A 16569-nucleotide genomic window follows, 5' to 3' on the forward strand; every position below is an offset into this window, starting at 1 on the left:
TAACCTTGATGTTAGGGTTATTAGGAGACATGTCAACGAAGTCATTTATTGTTTCGCTCGAGTGGCTCTGTGTCATGCTAGTTTTCGTATTTATATTAAGATTCCATCTTATATCTCTCATATTATTATAAATGAAATACAATAAGTTTTTTCTTGTAAAAAAAAACCTGAACTATAGTGTTTGGTATGTTTTATTAGTTGCAAACTTCAAAGAATAACTCATCAACTAGGGCTATAGATCTTAGTATGTTTTATTAGTTGCATCATCATGATATATTAAAATTCTTAATTCTTTAGAAAAAAAGATGACAAAAATAATAGCAAAGACTTGAACCAAGGTAGTGTTTGGCTCGACTTAATTTTAACTTCTCTTCTACTTTAAGGAAGAAGTTGGGCCAAACACATTTCATAAGAAGCTCTTAATAAAAAAAGTGACTTAATAATAAAGAAGAAAAAACTGAAAAAGTAGAAGTCAATAAATTGAACTTTATGCTAGCTTATTCGCTGACCATTTTGCACGCTTATGTTTCGAATCCTGCCAGCCTCATTCGTTTTTCTTTTTTATTTGTTAATTTGTTAATGAAACAAGTAAAACTTGCTAATTATTACAACTTAGTTTTTTTTTTACCTTTTAACACGTTGAATTTTGCTAACTTTAATTTTATAATGGTAGACAATATCATTGTAAAAAAAATTCTAACCGAAGACTTGTGGTACTTCATGACATCTCAAACGATAAAAAATTTCATTTAAAAATATAACTAGCAAGATGTTTTTTTTTTTATAAATCATAAAAAAAATTATACACTTTCAAAAGAAAAAAAATAATAAATTTTTTTATTTTATTTATGATAATTTGTAATAAATATCAAAGCTCTTTTAAAAATATTTTACCAACTTGTACCAAAAAAAAAATAAAAAAATTTACCAATCAGATTTTAACTTAAAATACTAATTAAGTTGAAAAAAACAACAAATATCAAACAACTTTAACTTCAACTTCAAAGTTTTAATTTTCAACTTTATTCTAAAAGTGACTTTTAGACCTAAAAAAAGTAGGGTCAAACGCACTCCAAGACTATGAGTTATAGAAAAGCACACACTTGACCGTTATACTAATTCATCACATCTAATTATATTTTCAAATTGAATATATATAGTATAAAATTTGGGCTTGAATATAAGAAGAAAAAAAAAATAGTTTTGCGCTGGGCTAGTGTAACAATAGTCACTCCTAATGACATTTATCAAACGAGTCGTTTTTATTAAAATGAGCTTATAAGACATAAGATATAAGTTATAAACTCAAAATTAGGTCTTACCAAACAAACCTCAATACTCCATCCTTTTTAAAATAAGTGTTGTTTAAGATTTTTCACACAAATTAAAAAGTGTAATAATATGTTGTTAAAATATATTATACTTTTACAAAACCAACCTTATTTACTATTGGTGTGCTCTGACCATCACCAATGAAAATTGAGTACTCCTCGATCTCTAATTATAAATATTCAACATTCCAACTATGTTGCACCTTAGAATGCCAATCATTTATAACACACATTCAATAATAATACTATAAAAAGCAAAAAATAAATACAAATGAAATTGGAGCCAAATCTAACCCATTAGAATCAAGAAAAAAAAAACTAAAATTAGGAAGACCTAACTCATCTACAAAAACGAAAATGGGGGTGGGGGGTCGCATGGTTAATTTATCTTAAGAGCCTTACCTCCATGTTTTATTTTAGAAGACTTTTGTCGTAATCGGAAAGGTCTTGTTTCACATGTTTGTTATTTTTGTTCTTGTTTCCCATGTTTGTTATTTTTTTGTTTTAATAATAAATTATTATTAAAAACATAGTGATTAGTTGCATAGGATGGGATGGTCTTTTGGTGCCAACGTAGATGACATAATTTTTTTTCATTGATGCTATGTGATCAACATCAAGTATTATTATTATTTTTTTATTTCGTCGTGTAAGTGCGGTGTTGTATGGTTCGTCGTTTTATGCGATGTTGTTTAATTTTGTGTTTTGTTGCAGTGTTTGTTTGGTTCATATTAAAATATCAACTTTAGTCATTGATTCAATCTATGATTAGACGCCAACGTTGCAGATCCAAAAGCATAAGCATTCTGATGATTTAGATTTTATCAATATTATTTTGACTTAATTGTAGTTTTGGCCCCCTAAGTATCACAATCTTGCGATTTTGGTCCCCTATAAAAAACAATAACAAATCAGCCACCTAAGTTTACCCCCTTTTGCACTTTTGGCCCCCTGGACCAATTTTGACTAGGTCAATGCATACGTGGCGCCCAAATCACCTTATTTATTAGGTTTAATTGCAGTTTTGGTCCCTAAGTATCACAATCTTACGATTTCGGCCCCCTAATAAAATAGAAAGTCACATGTGGCACCTCACTTTAAGTGATGTGGGTGTCACGTATGCATTTACTTGATCAAAATTGGTCCCAAGGGTCAAAAGTGCAAAATTGGGTAAACTTAGGGGGGCTGATTTGTTATTATCTTTTTATAGGGGACAAATCGCAAGAGTGTGATACTTAGGGGGGTAAAACTACAATTAAGCCTATTATTTTTAAGTATTTTGCCGTTGTATGCTACTAACATAGGTGTTGTGAGTTTGTTCGCAGATTCACTCTTTACGTTTTTAACGATGTTGATATTGCATCTGATGTATTCTATCAATTTAAATGAATGAATATCTTTTAATTTTTTGTCAAAAAAAAAAATCTTTGCCTTTGAAATTTGAATATTAGCTATGATACATTTAGATAAAAGTGCGATCATCAATGAATTAGTGGTTAAAAATCAGCTCTAAAAGCCAAACATATGTTTTGTTATTTAAACCAACCAAACTTTTAAGGCGATAAAAAATAGAGGAGCAAAATTTATTTATTTATTTTAAATGCAAACACAAAAAGATTAAAGAGGTCCCCTTAAAAGATTAAAGAGGGAGTATTTTCAAACCTTTCAATTTTCTTCTCCTTAAAAAAGTTTTGTTTATTCAAAAAGGTAATCTTGGTGAGAAAAACCCTAAAAAACATGAATGACAGTATCACTTTTAGATGTTGGGTACCAAGATTCAATGTAGGTTGCTGACTTGGCTTGGACGCTAAATTCGGTCCTTGGTTTTCAAAAGTTCTGACACTTACAAAAGTGTGGCAAAAGATTTTACTTATAGTCAAATTGTGAAGACCAGTTACAGTATATGAGACCCGATTGGAAATACAAATTGGAATGAGATATTATGAGGGTATATTTGAAATCGTTGAAAATCACGATGAACTATCGTAATTTTACATTATAGTTTCGGTAAAATTGCGGTAGATCATACTAATTATGACATCATTATGATACTAAACATATATTGATTTGATTGTTAGCAATTGATCAAAGCTCACGAGAACGAATAACACAATTAATTGAACGTATGTGACAACTTTACATAATCACATAATAATAAAAATAAAAATAAAAAATTAGTGATTAGGCTACCTTATAGACATTAGGGGTGTTCAAAACCGAACATACCCAATAAAAAAACCGCAAATCAAACAAATCTAAATTGAAACCGCAAAAGTGAAATTTATGAAAAGAGACAGTTAAATAAGAACAAATTATCAATATTGTCCTTAATATTGATAAACAACATTTAATGTTGCATTGAACTTTGAAAGTGACAGTTAAATAAGAACAAATTTTTTCTCCAAAAGTGACACTTAAAAAGGAACAGAGGAGTAATATTTTTTTTATCTTATGATAAACCGCACAAACCAAACCAATCCAAACCGCATTGATTTGGTTTAGTTTGAATAACTTTTTAAAAATCAATTGAATCAAACCAAACCGCATGGTTTTTTATCTCACGGTTTGGATGACTTTTATGCTCAAAATTAAACCAAACCGCACTGCGAATACCCCTAGTAGACACCATAGAGTTAACCCTCAAAGGTTAATGTATAAAGGCAGATCTGAATTTTTTTCTTTCATCCACCAAAAAGAAACAAGTTTAATTCTATCAAACAATTTATGTAACGTTATTGTCTAAAACAACTTGAGTTTGGTTATTTTCAAATAACCCAAACTAAAACTAACCAAATAACATGCATGGTGTTCCTTAATCTTCTTATGAAGCAACACAACAAACTAAAATGGAGAGTAAAATCATACAACTGAAAGGGAGTCATTGAAGAAACATCCATCCATTGTAAAATAAGAATCCAAATGCTTCCAAAATGATTACACCTCAACTAATTTATCCCACATAAGTTTGTTAACTTTTTTTAGATTATTACTTTCGGTGACCATGTTAGTTTAAATTTAAATTCACGGACAACTTGGCAATAGTAAGAAAAAAGACAAATGCTTGTTGTCGTTGATAAAAGACAAATGAATCTAACACTGTTGACAATGAAAAAAACGGGTGAAGATAACTATATCGAATGAAGTTTGTGCCCACATGGCAAAGGATTTCATGTGGACGTTAAAAGTTTATAGAAATGGTTAGACATTTCAAATGTACATGTTGGCGATAATATGTACACTTACCTAAAGTGGAAAATAAACGTTTTTCTTGTTAAGTTTTAATCCATCTGTCCCTAATTATAAGTAATTTTTTTAGAAGATAAAAATTGTCCTTAAATATAAGCTCTTATACATAATACTAAATGCATTTATTTTATTTTTCTTAAACATACCTCTAATTAATACTATTAATTTTTCTTGAAATATGAAAAGACAAATTTAATATACATACAAATAAAGGACAACTTAGTAATATTCACATACAACGGAGACTTATATATAGGAACAGAGGGAGTAATTTATTGGTCATGCTAACTAACGTCTCTGAGACACTAGTTAAGCTAACAATAAAAGTAAATTTTGTATTGAAAAGAACATTTTGTATACATCTAAAAGTTTGACTACACAAATTCTAAAATATCTTTATTATATCGGATTTCTTAACTAATATATCAGAGATACTTGTTAATTTTTTCCTTAATTAATAAATATTGTCAATGTGCTTGAAGTGTATCCTTTTAATGGAGGTTTAGCTTTTCTCCTTTGGTGTTTTCTCTCTTTGCTGTTCGAGCTTTCGTCGTTTGCCTAGGTGGCTTTAAGTTGGTTATTTTGGCGTTCGAGATTATATCTCATTAGGAGTTCTTTGACATCTTTGTTGTTGTTTTTTGTGCTCTCAATGGATTCTGTCCTCTGCGGACAGACTTTCATATTGCCCTATATTTGACATCTTTATAGCATATCTTATATTTTGAGATACTTTTTATTTAATATAATAAAAATAGATGGGTGATAAGAATACTATTTTTGTATGAGAATGATAAGAATGATTTGAAGCCTTTAAATTAAATTAAAATAAACAGGTCGAGATTAAAACATTACACATAAAATCTCACGTGATGACTTGCTTTCTTGTTTCCATCTTTTCCAAGATGAGTGAGATTATATGGAATCACATCATAGATTTGTAAGTTTTTGTTTGAAATATATGTCCTTCCTTATCTTTTGGGTGGTATTGGCTAAGTTGTTTATGATTCTTCTACATGTGTTCCTTGTTCACAAAAGAATTCAAATTCAACATGTGATGTTGAATTATATTTTTGAGATTCCTATTTCCCGCTATTCTTTTCATCAAATGTTACATCTTTGCTTGCAGCTATTCTTATATGCACCTGATGCAGGGGCGATTGCTTTCATGTGAGAGGGGTAGCTATGGCTACCCCAAAGAGAAAAAAATTGTTGAATGAGTTGGTATATTTTTATATTAAGCTACCCCTAATAATATATATTTGGCTACTCCAAATTTGATTTTAGATGGATTTATTTATTTTTCTTTTTGATTTTACTTACTTTTCAATTGAACTTCGAATTACTTGAGCCGATCTTCTAAGAATCGAAGGGTGAACATAAAAAATATACATATTCTTTGATTGATAATGAAAATATGACGACAACAACAATAATCTATAACTTTCTCCAACAAAAAAAATTCTATCACTATTAGCCCAAACATAATTTATTAACCCTTTATTATAACAAACCCATTATTAACACTTTGAATTTTTTTCTTTACAGCTAAACAAAGTAATTAGTAAATTATAGCTTTAAGTGCATTTTATGTACGTAATAGTCATTGAGAATTTATTTTTTCTTATTGGTTAAATTTACTAGTTTAAAATATATATATATATATATATATATATATATATATATATATATATGTGGTCACTTCATGAAAATATTGTTAGCTTCGCCGCTGAATTTCAAATGACACCTAAAAGCTAAGAATTTCAAATTTCTTCATTGTTGTTATTTTTTATATTTTGCATTTTGGTCCTCAAATTTTCCAAAAATTTCAAATTGAACCCAATAAATTTCCAAAAAATTGCAAATTGGTCCCTAATTTTTTCAAAAATTATAATTTGACTCCTCAAATTTTTAAAATTTACATTTTGACCCCTAATTTCAATTTTCAAATTTGACCCAAAAAAATTAAAATTTATAAAAGTTGTCCAAAAATGATGACAATGAATTTTTTTATTACTTCATCCAAACAAAAGAATTGAGAAATGAAAGTAATTTAATTGAATCATTTAAATTGCCTAGAATTCTAAATTCTTTAAAATTTCTCAATTACCTCATCCAAACACTCTCTAATATGTTTGACATAATGAGTCTTTTTTTATAAACAAGTTCGAGAACATTTGTCAACTTGTTTGTAGAATTTCTATTTACGACATAGCAAGCAGTTTTTGCTGCTTCTCCCCAAAAACTTTGTGGCAGATTCTTTTCTTTAAGCATCCACCTAGTTATATTCATGATAGGTATATTCCTCCTCTTATCCAAACCATTGTGTTGAGGTGTGTAAGGTGTTGTGACTTCATGTATGATATCATTTTTTGTGCAAAATCTTTTTTAAAAAAACATTAGTGATATACTCACCTTCTCCATTTGGCTGAATCAAACTCTTAACAGCGTCGTCGTTGTTCGTGAGCATCATCCGACTGAACGTCAATCTCCCGACTGAGTCTTTAGGAAGAGGGGAAAGATCGGAGTCATTCACCCACTATCAGAACCAATCTGTACCAATATCTGGGACTGTCAGCTGGTCATGCCAAATCTTCCTCCTGTGCGAGGAATGGTTCAGCTAATGCTCCTTCCGAAACAGAAATACAAAAATATAAACAAACAACAAGCCGTTAAAAATATAAACATTTGAATAACTAAAAAAGACATAGCAATTAATCGTAAAAAAACAAAAGTTAAAATATACATTAAATATTTTAACATAACAATTAAATCGTAAAATTGAAATAAACAATTTACTATGACAATTAAATCGTTAAAAAAAATAAAAATAAAAATATAAACATATCAATTAAAATAAACATATGTATTGAACCATAAAAAAGACTAAAATCAAACAATTAAAAATAACAATTGCATTGTTAAAAATAAAAATACAGTAATTACATAAAATTAAAAAAGTTTACTTACTTTAGCGTTGCTCCAAAACCTTCCAGGCCACGGGTCTACCGAAATTCGGTAGAAGCGACATGTCGGTTGGGCCTATGTGAAAACTCTCTGGTTCGGCCTCCAGCTAAGCCTCATACTCCTAGTGTTGAGGCTGCTCATAATGTTGTGTGGGATCCACTATCTGGGACGGACCCGTCTGGGACAACTTCTCCTCCCCATCCCCACTCCTACCGCCATGTCTCCTTCTAACAGAGGGCATCTAGCCTGCCTATCGGCATGTGCACTCACGTTCATGGTCTCCTGCCTCCCCTCATGCCTCAGCTTGCTTGGTCTCTCAAACATATCTGCACAACATAATTCTAAAATCAATTATTTTTTTCATAGGGACATTGTGTCATTTCTAACTAATCAACATCAACAATTCACATTGCACTCAAACCCTCACATTGTGTCATTTCAATCTCTAAACTATCACATTGCACTCAAACTCACGATAATCAACATTAACGATCCAATTTCTAACTAATTTCATCATTAACATGCAAAATTCGAACAATTTTTCATTGAGACATTTTTTCAAACACCTAGAATTCAACATAAAATTTGGCAATTTCTAACTCTGAACTACCACATTTGATTCAAACTTATTCTAATCAACATCTAAACGAAAATTTCTAACTTATTTCATCATTAATAATAAAAAAAATCAAACATGCAAATCAACCCTAAAAACTAAAATTTCACAATTTAAAAATCTAACATTTAAACAAAAAAAAACAAAAAAAAAAAACAATGATCAAAAACACTTATTTGATGTTGGGCTAGAAGTTGAACTTGATTTGCATGAGTTTGTGAGAATTCGAATTTCGAAGAATTGTGTTCGATTTTGGAAATGAATGGTCGTTGTTTTGAACTTACGTTTTATAATAGAACGCATCGTGATTTAACTTACATTGGTGCTAACGAACGTGACTTAAGTTATGTAGGTGTTATTTTAGGCCGTTTGAGGTGGAAATGAGCAAATTTGAATTGGAAAAAAAAAAAACAATTTTCCATGACATTTGTTAATTTTGATCCTGGTTAGAGTACAACAACAACGTGAGGGAAGGTAAATGGTTCTTACATTTTGTAAGTGCTAACTCATCACATGCTATTTCCCTTATTTACACAACATGCTACGTGGCATGTCTTTAGAATTCAATGTTGTTTTTTTCTATTAAACATCATTACGTGCAGCTTATACAAATTGGACGAACCCTCAAGGAGCTTGACGGGGCCTCTTCCCTTTGATTTCCTGGCTCTGCTACATTATCTATTGTCTCCAAATTTAAGATGTTTGCTAACAACCGTTTTGTATGAATAGTCGAATAGTATAAATTACGACATAAAATAAAAGAGAAATGATATTTATACAACTACTTCGTGACAATTTTTTGACAACTTTATATCTCATACTCACATTATTCTTTTATTTTCTCTCTCCATTGTTTTTAACCAATGAAAAGAGAGAGAAGAAGTTGTCACATAAATTGTCTCAACTAGTTGTTCAAATATCACTACCCAAAGTAAAATAAGAGAAATAATATTTGTATAATCATTTTATGACAATTTTTATAGAGTTCTTTGTTAGGACTTAAACTCATGAGGAGAGTTCAACCCCAAATACTAGTTCATTAGGTGGGAGAGTCTCATGACTTAAATACCACATTAAACAATTTTATTTACCCGTAGTGGAACTCCTGACATTGTCACACCCTTTAAGAATCAACGTCCATGACGACTTTCAATCTATCGACACCGACTTGATGGTAGCCCTATCTTTTTCTGCGGCTTCACCCACCTATCAGTATTTAGTGTCGTGACCCAACTCTCAATGAAAGCAACAATTGTCAGAATTCTTCTAATTACCCATTTAGGTACCAAAATTGCAACAATTATCAAAATCCATAATTGTAATTATAATCGATAATTATAATTTTATGTAATCATAAAAACTAAAATATAAAATTAAATAAGAATATGAAATAAAAAGTGGTGGGGTAGAGTGTTGAATGTTTAAAAAAAAGGCTTAATTGGACTTTTGGTCCCTCAAGTAATTTCTTGTTTTCATTTTGCTCCCATTCTAAAACCAACGTTTTGGTCCCTTTGGTTTTGCTCCGTTAGTCAAAAAGGTCCTTAACCGTTAACTTTAACCCCAAATGTCTATAATGGACCAACCTTAAAAGTGGTCCACCATAGATCCTATTAATTTTCTTAATTTAAACCGTTTGAATTTTTTTATTAAAAGATGCATGTCTATGGTGAACCAACAACAACTAATCAAAATTATATATTTTTTGCGGTAAAAAATTCATATTTAATTCATGTTTTCTTAAAAAAAATTGGAAGGGATTTTTACAATATTCTACACATTTTCCTACAATTTCATTTAAAAGTACAAATACTGCACATGGTTTCACTTAAAAATAGAGACCAAAAATGATGATTGAAAATTTTATATGAATTAAAAGTCGAAGGCAATTTGTAGAGAAACTAAAGCGAAAATTTAATATATTTATAAGGACTAAAAACATTTAACTCAAAATAATAATATTTTAACTTTCAAGATGATGAATGCATGACTTTTAAGACAAATACTTTTCTATTAAATTTATTAACACATTAGTTCACATGTTAGCATTTGTAAGAAAGAAATTATAATGTTTAATTAAAAGTTAAATTCTTTTAGCTAATTTTAAATAAGTTTATTAAATTTATAAAAATGTTAACTTAATTAAACCAAACCAACTTGTTCTTTATTAGTTTAATATTAACTAGGTTTCATGAGAAAAGATTGTAATAAAAAATAAAACAATTAATTTTTACTGATTCAAATTCAGTGTAGAGACTTAGAAGTGTGTTCATTTTTAGACTCTAAGTTCTAGATCTCAAGTTTGAATTCTCCAAAATAAAATAATTTTTTTTGAAGGAACTAATAATTTCTTTATTATGTTAGTCCATACAAATATTTCCTTTATTGGATATATCAAATTAATAAAAATTAAAATGAATCCCTTCAACGTGAACAAAAAAATTAATTGTTTTTGGGTAACAATGGTCCGTCAGACAGAGACCATGAGTTATAACATAAGTTTCTCTTAGGAAACGATAAGTGATTTAGGTTATATACTTAATTTCTATTTTATGTAACATGAGTCAAGATGGCCGAGTTGGTCTAAGGCGCCAGTTTCAGGTACTGGTCCGAAAGGGCATGGGTTCGAATCCCATTCTTGACAAAAAAATTTTTTTTTTTTTTCATTTTTTAATTGATTTGTTAAATTGAGCTTTCTAATTTTGAAATCACCGCAACTACATCTTCGTAAAAAAGTAACAATAACTAATATGACATTTTCTTCTAAATATTCTTCATGCTATTTTATTTCTTATTGCTAAATTGTTTTTTTTTTATTTTCTCCAAATTTTATTTTTTCTAAATTACTTTAAGTCTTATTTGAGATCAACTACTATAAGAAATTTATTGGGCAAGTTATATTATGTATTGAGAGGAAATTATTATAGTTACTGGATTAAAACTTAGATTAATTAATCTGCAGTCCATAAAAATACAAATATAAAATAAAAAGTTTACGCTGATAAGGGGTGTATGCACTTTGTTGATAATGGGGCAATTGAACAAGCTAAAATATTTTCTTTTGGACATATTTAAATAAACTTTTTTAAATGCATGTAAAAAATTATAAAAGATAAAAAAGAGAATAAGGTGGTTCTATATTTATTTCACTAGCCTCAAGTTATCTTCAATATGAGTTATTTTATTAAGTGTTTGAAAAACAACTTAAGTAGTCTGAGCTAAGGGTAGAAGCAATTTAAGGATCAAAATTTTTTAACAAACTAAAAAAAACATTATTTCCAAAAAACAAAACATCTTCAATAGTTTTATAGTAGGTTTACTGAGGTGAACATTGAGATAGATTTGATTTTGTTTGTGATAAGTGCAATAATTGGAAGATGTTGTTCTGCAATGAGTTTTATGAAGGATAAAATGCACAATTGTATAAGAGATGAATGACACTGATGGAATCATTATTTGGCTATGTTAGAGATATTTTTGATAGCATTAATAATGAAAATATGGTACATTTCCTTCACAAAAAAAAATGAAAATATGGTACATTTTCAATAGGACTATAGGTATTTTATGTTTTTTTTTTCCGAGAGAATATGTATTTTTTAAAACAATTCTTCACGAGAATATGTATTTTATAAAGCAATTCTTTATATTTATAGAAAAATATTTATATTATGGAAGACGGATCTCATGCAAGGTTAGAGAGAACAATCAACTTTGTTATAGATTTATAGTAAAATTTACCTATAACTTACCAATTACTTGACGAGGAATGTTAGCAACACATGTTTTAACACATATTCAAACACACTCTCGTTGAATGGTCAAAATTCACATGGATCCATCAAATCATGTGGATCCCATATAAATTTGATGAGTCTCGTGAATTTTAATTAATCAAAGCGAATGTGTTAAAAAATATGTGTTAAAATTTACTAGCATTTCTCATTACTTGACTCTATTATGAACAAATAGTTCAACCATGTTTTAACATAAGAACAACACTAGTTTAGACCGCCTACTATGCGTGAATATTGTATCGGATCTCAAATATAAAAATTTGGAGACACTGTCTTTTTTTTCTTTGGTGATCGAGGTTTGAACTTTAAACTTTTATGCATTATTCATAACAACTGAATTAAGTCCACAACGACGGAGACATTGTCTTGAAGAAGAGGAAGAGGATGCATTGCATTGAATATGGTTATCAATCAATATATACAAATAAAATACAGATTTATTATTAAAAATTGGAACTACTAACGAGTAAGGCACTTTTAAAAAATCAAATATAGTGATAATGTGTTAAGTTGTGTAGTAAACTCTTTAAAAATTTAAAAAACAATCTTTTCAACATAATTTTTTTTCCTAGTATAAAGGATGTCCTCCAAGGCTCTGACACGTGGTATACTCTATCAATTGGATCCTATTCTTCCTTTTTTTTTTCTCCTTCTCTCTTCTAACTTTATATTAATCTTACTCTATTATATTTTTGTTTTTTTTAATGAAGAGAGGATAAGATTAAGAGAGAGAGATAGAGTCAGGAGAGAAAAGAGAAGGAGAAGATTCATTCACTACCATTCAAGAATCAATGCTTTGAGCCAATTTCTCAGATTAATTTTTAGCATTAGGCAAATTTTTTTGGAGCAACTCTACAAGGAACCAAGCCAGACATGTAACCTTGTTGAGTGCAGATTTATGATAACGCTTAAACTAACACCTCTACAAATAGTAACAAAATTTGGTAGGGCACGTTCAATTCTCCTAATTTTCAAACTAAGCAAATAGGTATGTGTTATTTGAAAAATATAGTCAAATTATCTTGCTACCAAATAAAGCATTTGATACATCAGAAAGTGCTAGAGATGGGTGTTAGATAATTTATCAAACAAGTGATTTTCCACATGGCTCTAGCCACTGGTTGTACAAATGAAATTGCGTGGAGAAGGTGTTTGGGACAGAGGTGGTGGTTTTTAGGGGGAAAGGTCAACAGATGGTGATGATGCCGCCGCGTCTCATTCATATTGAGCAAAATAGAAAGAAAAAAAACATGCAGACCTTCACGATCTAAATGGTTAAAACCACTTATGCACCATGGGGGATATGTAAAGCTTGTCCACCCTAGACTGAGCCCTCCACAAACTCGAAGATTCTGTCGTAATATGGTTGGTATGATAGTTTATCTTCATCTAACCATAAATACTTATCTAAAGAGTGAAACTAGCAAAAGAGTAATAACAGATGAGCATTTCAACCAATCATATCTCACTAAATAGCAAAAGAGTAAATAACAGAAACAATTTCAGTAGAGGTTATCCATTTAAAATGTGCACTGGAACAACAGAATCTAATACTCAATGTATAACAAAATCTAGAGTACAAGAAAAACATAAAACTCCATAAAATCAATTGCAAAGTAAGTTCCACATTCATAATTAACATCATTGAAAGTCAAAACTCTTGAGCACAAATCTAAACAAAAGAAATTTTCAACTTTATGCATCCATTGATAAAATCAGCTTAACTCTTAGCTGCTTGCTTTTCTTTTGTTTTCTGGATCTTCAAAACTTTCTTAACTATTTTTTGCTCTTCAACAAGGAAAGCACGGATAATCCTGCACAAAGATTGAATAACATTAAAGTTTACTACCATATTCAAAATTTTGAAATTAAATCTGAAATTATGTTGTGAGCAACATACCTTTCCCTAACAGCTCCTCCGGATAAAACACCTCCATAAGCCCTGTTAACAGTGCGGCGGTTCCTAGGCAATCTGGACCTCTTGTATTCAGTAGGTCTCAAGTGTGGAATCTGCAGGTCAAGTCCAGATCAGAACAGAACAAACATGATCAGAAAACACAGTGATCAACTTGCAACTAAAGAGTAAAGAGTGATCAACTTGCAACTAAAGGGTAAAGAGTGCATGTAGTGACCATCAAGGAGAAAAAGCAATGAAATCTTTGAATGAAAATTAAAAGTAGTAAGTAGGAAAGATTCAAGATTTATGTGGTGTAACACGGAGATAAATTCATTGTATGTTCCTTCCACAATGTTTTTGAATTACATCATTGAAATTATACAATGGACAAAGCTAAAATGCCGTGCGATAGGTACTGCTCTAGTTGTTTGTAACTAAATAAGAAAAACTGTCTCCAATAATTTTGAAAGGGTATCTTTTATTAAATAATACTACAATTTTGTGAGAGACAATAAGAACAGTGTCAATCTAAATAGAATTGCATCTAAGTTTTGTCATTGTAGAAGTAATGATTCTGTGTCAAAGGTCGTAGTTGGAAACGATTATTATATCTATCATGTTTCAAACATAGGCTAACAAATCTTCAATAACAATGTACTTAAAACTCCTTTGCCTAAAAGAACAGATCAACTAGACTAATTCACTTCACAAGCACAGCTGAATTAGTGAATTAAGTTATTAAAGACTTCAAATAAACTGAATCATTACAGAATTAAAGCAGAAAACAAACAATCTAGTCTTTAATAGGCCCATAAACAACACAAACTTCAATCAGAAAAAGCATAAAGGACGGTAAAAGCTAACTATCACTCTCACAGCATTCCCTCAGTGAACCCAAAAAAACACATAGTAATTGATTTTAGGATAAGCTCGAAAATTAACATTAATCACAATACAAGACACGCCTACAATAAACCCAACATTAAACAAAATGGATAAAGCTAACTCTCACTCCCACAACATTTCCATAAAGAACCCACTAAACAAATAATTGATTTTATAATAAGCTCGCCATAGCATTAACATCAACATTAATAATTGCAAAACACTCAACAATCCTAATCTTTTCAATTTTCAATTCTATATTTCACCTATTTTACCTTACACAGACAAATTCACACAGACCATTAGTGAATAATACAAGTCCTATCATAAATACTCACATACCAATCTACATTTTTTCACAACATTCAAATACAAAGAAAATATAACAATAGGAATCAACACAATGAATCACAGATCCTATGTATAACATAATTATTAATCTCTAAAAAAAATATAAAAAATAACATCATATAGATTCATACCCCTTGGATCCTCTTTCCAGTAACAGGACACTTAGGTCCACTAGCTCTCTTCTTAGTTGTCTGATAAACCAACTTTCCACCTAAAACAACACAAACCCATTTTCACAAATTAATCAAAAAACACTTCAACAACAAAAAATCCAATTTTTAAGAAAAAATAAAAAAACATCATTACATAGATCAGAACAAGAAAAAACAGAAGAATTAGACAAAGAAAACATTACCAGGTGTCTTAACAACACGATGCTGGTTGGATTTGGTGGCATAGCTGTGCCTCCTACGGTATGTGAGTCTCTGAACCATGGTGATTGTTGTGATGAAACCCTAGAAAAATGAAAGAGGGGCGTGTAATATTGTGTTTGAGGCTATAAATATGGTGGCGTTTCTTAAAACCCTAGATTTATTGGGCCTTTTCTTTTGGTTCTGTCCTATGAGTTTCGGGTCAAGCCCAAACTATAAGCCTCGTTTGGAAAAATTGCTTTTTCCACTTCAAACAAAGTTAAGAAAACAAGTTTAACCCTAAATTCCATCGATAATTAAGGTTAAAATCCAATGACATGGGGTTAAACTTATCATTCATAGTGATTCTTAGCTTTGTTTGTAGTGGGAAAATCAATTTTCCTCGTTTGGTTGTTTAACTCATGGGTTAGTGTGTGACTTTCATTTAATAGATAATAAATATATTGTTAAAAAAAAATAGATAATAAATATAATTATTAATTTTTTTTCAAAAGAGATTATAGTTTTTTTTAAAGAAAATTTCTTTGTCAAATTTCCTTCACTCAATTTTTTTTTTTTTTTGTTTCTAATGAAACCTACCAACATTAAATATTGAAAAGTGAAGAATTGTGAGTTCAAATTGTATTATTACATAGGTAACCAAAAAAATCGTATTGTTACATATAGAATTTTTCTGCACCATTTTTATCATTTGAGTTGTACTTATGGAAGTCTTCCATCAATTTTTTTTAATTATTTAGTTTGAGTCATATTTGAGATTCATATATTGTGAAAGACCACAATCAATTAAACGACGAGAAAGAAAACATATGAGTTAGTGCAGTGACTCACAAATGTAATTGTATTAGATCCAATAATGTACATATCAATCAATACAACTCTAATGAATTTTACTTGCAATCAATATAAACTCAAAATTGAGGGACAAAGTTCATTCCTTTGTATAATCGATTGAAGAAGAGGAAATCATTGTTGATAACTGTAAGTGATCCTTTAAGACCTATGATATTCAACCTGTTATTTGTTTAAGAGTTGAAGACAATGGACCTCGAACAACAACTTATATGAGGGGGTGGTGTACTTGCAAACACTTCAACGATGAACTATGAAAGTG

General features: G+C 29.8%; 1 protein-coding gene and 1 non-coding gene across 2 annotated transcripts; one reads left to right on the forward strand and one right to left on the reverse strand.

The window, feature by feature from the left end:
• Nucleotides 1-10717: 10717 nt before the first annotated feature.
• TRNAL-CAG (transfer RNA leucine (anticodon CAG)) lies at nucleotides 10718-10798 on the forward strand. Its single transcript has one exon. It is a non-coding gene; the product is annotated as a tRNA-Leu (tRNA).
• A 2637-nt stretch (nucleotides 10799-13435) lies between these two features.
• LOC11429919 (60S ribosomal protein L34) lies at nucleotides 13436-15598 on the reverse strand. Its single transcript, XM_003621133.3, has 4 exons — nucleotides 15440-15598; nucleotides 15216-15295; nucleotides 13852-13961; nucleotides 13436-13765 (listed from the first exon to the last, which is right to left on the reverse strand). Exons 1-4 carry the CDS (start codon nucleotides 15516-15518, stop codon nucleotides 13672-13674), a joined length of 363 nt encoding a protein of 120 aa, XP_003621181.1. The 5' UTR covers nucleotides 15519-15598; the 3' UTR covers nucleotides 13436-13671.
• Nucleotides 15599-16569: the final 971 nt, after the last annotated feature.

This window comes from Medicago truncatula, chromosome 7, assembly GCF_003473485.1.
Source record: "Medicago truncatula cultivar Jemalong A17 chromosome 7, MtrunA17r5.0-ANR, whole genome shotgun sequence".
NCBI classification, from domain to species: domain Eukaryota; kingdom Viridiplantae; phylum Streptophyta; class Magnoliopsida; order Fabales; family Fabaceae; genus Medicago; species Medicago truncatula.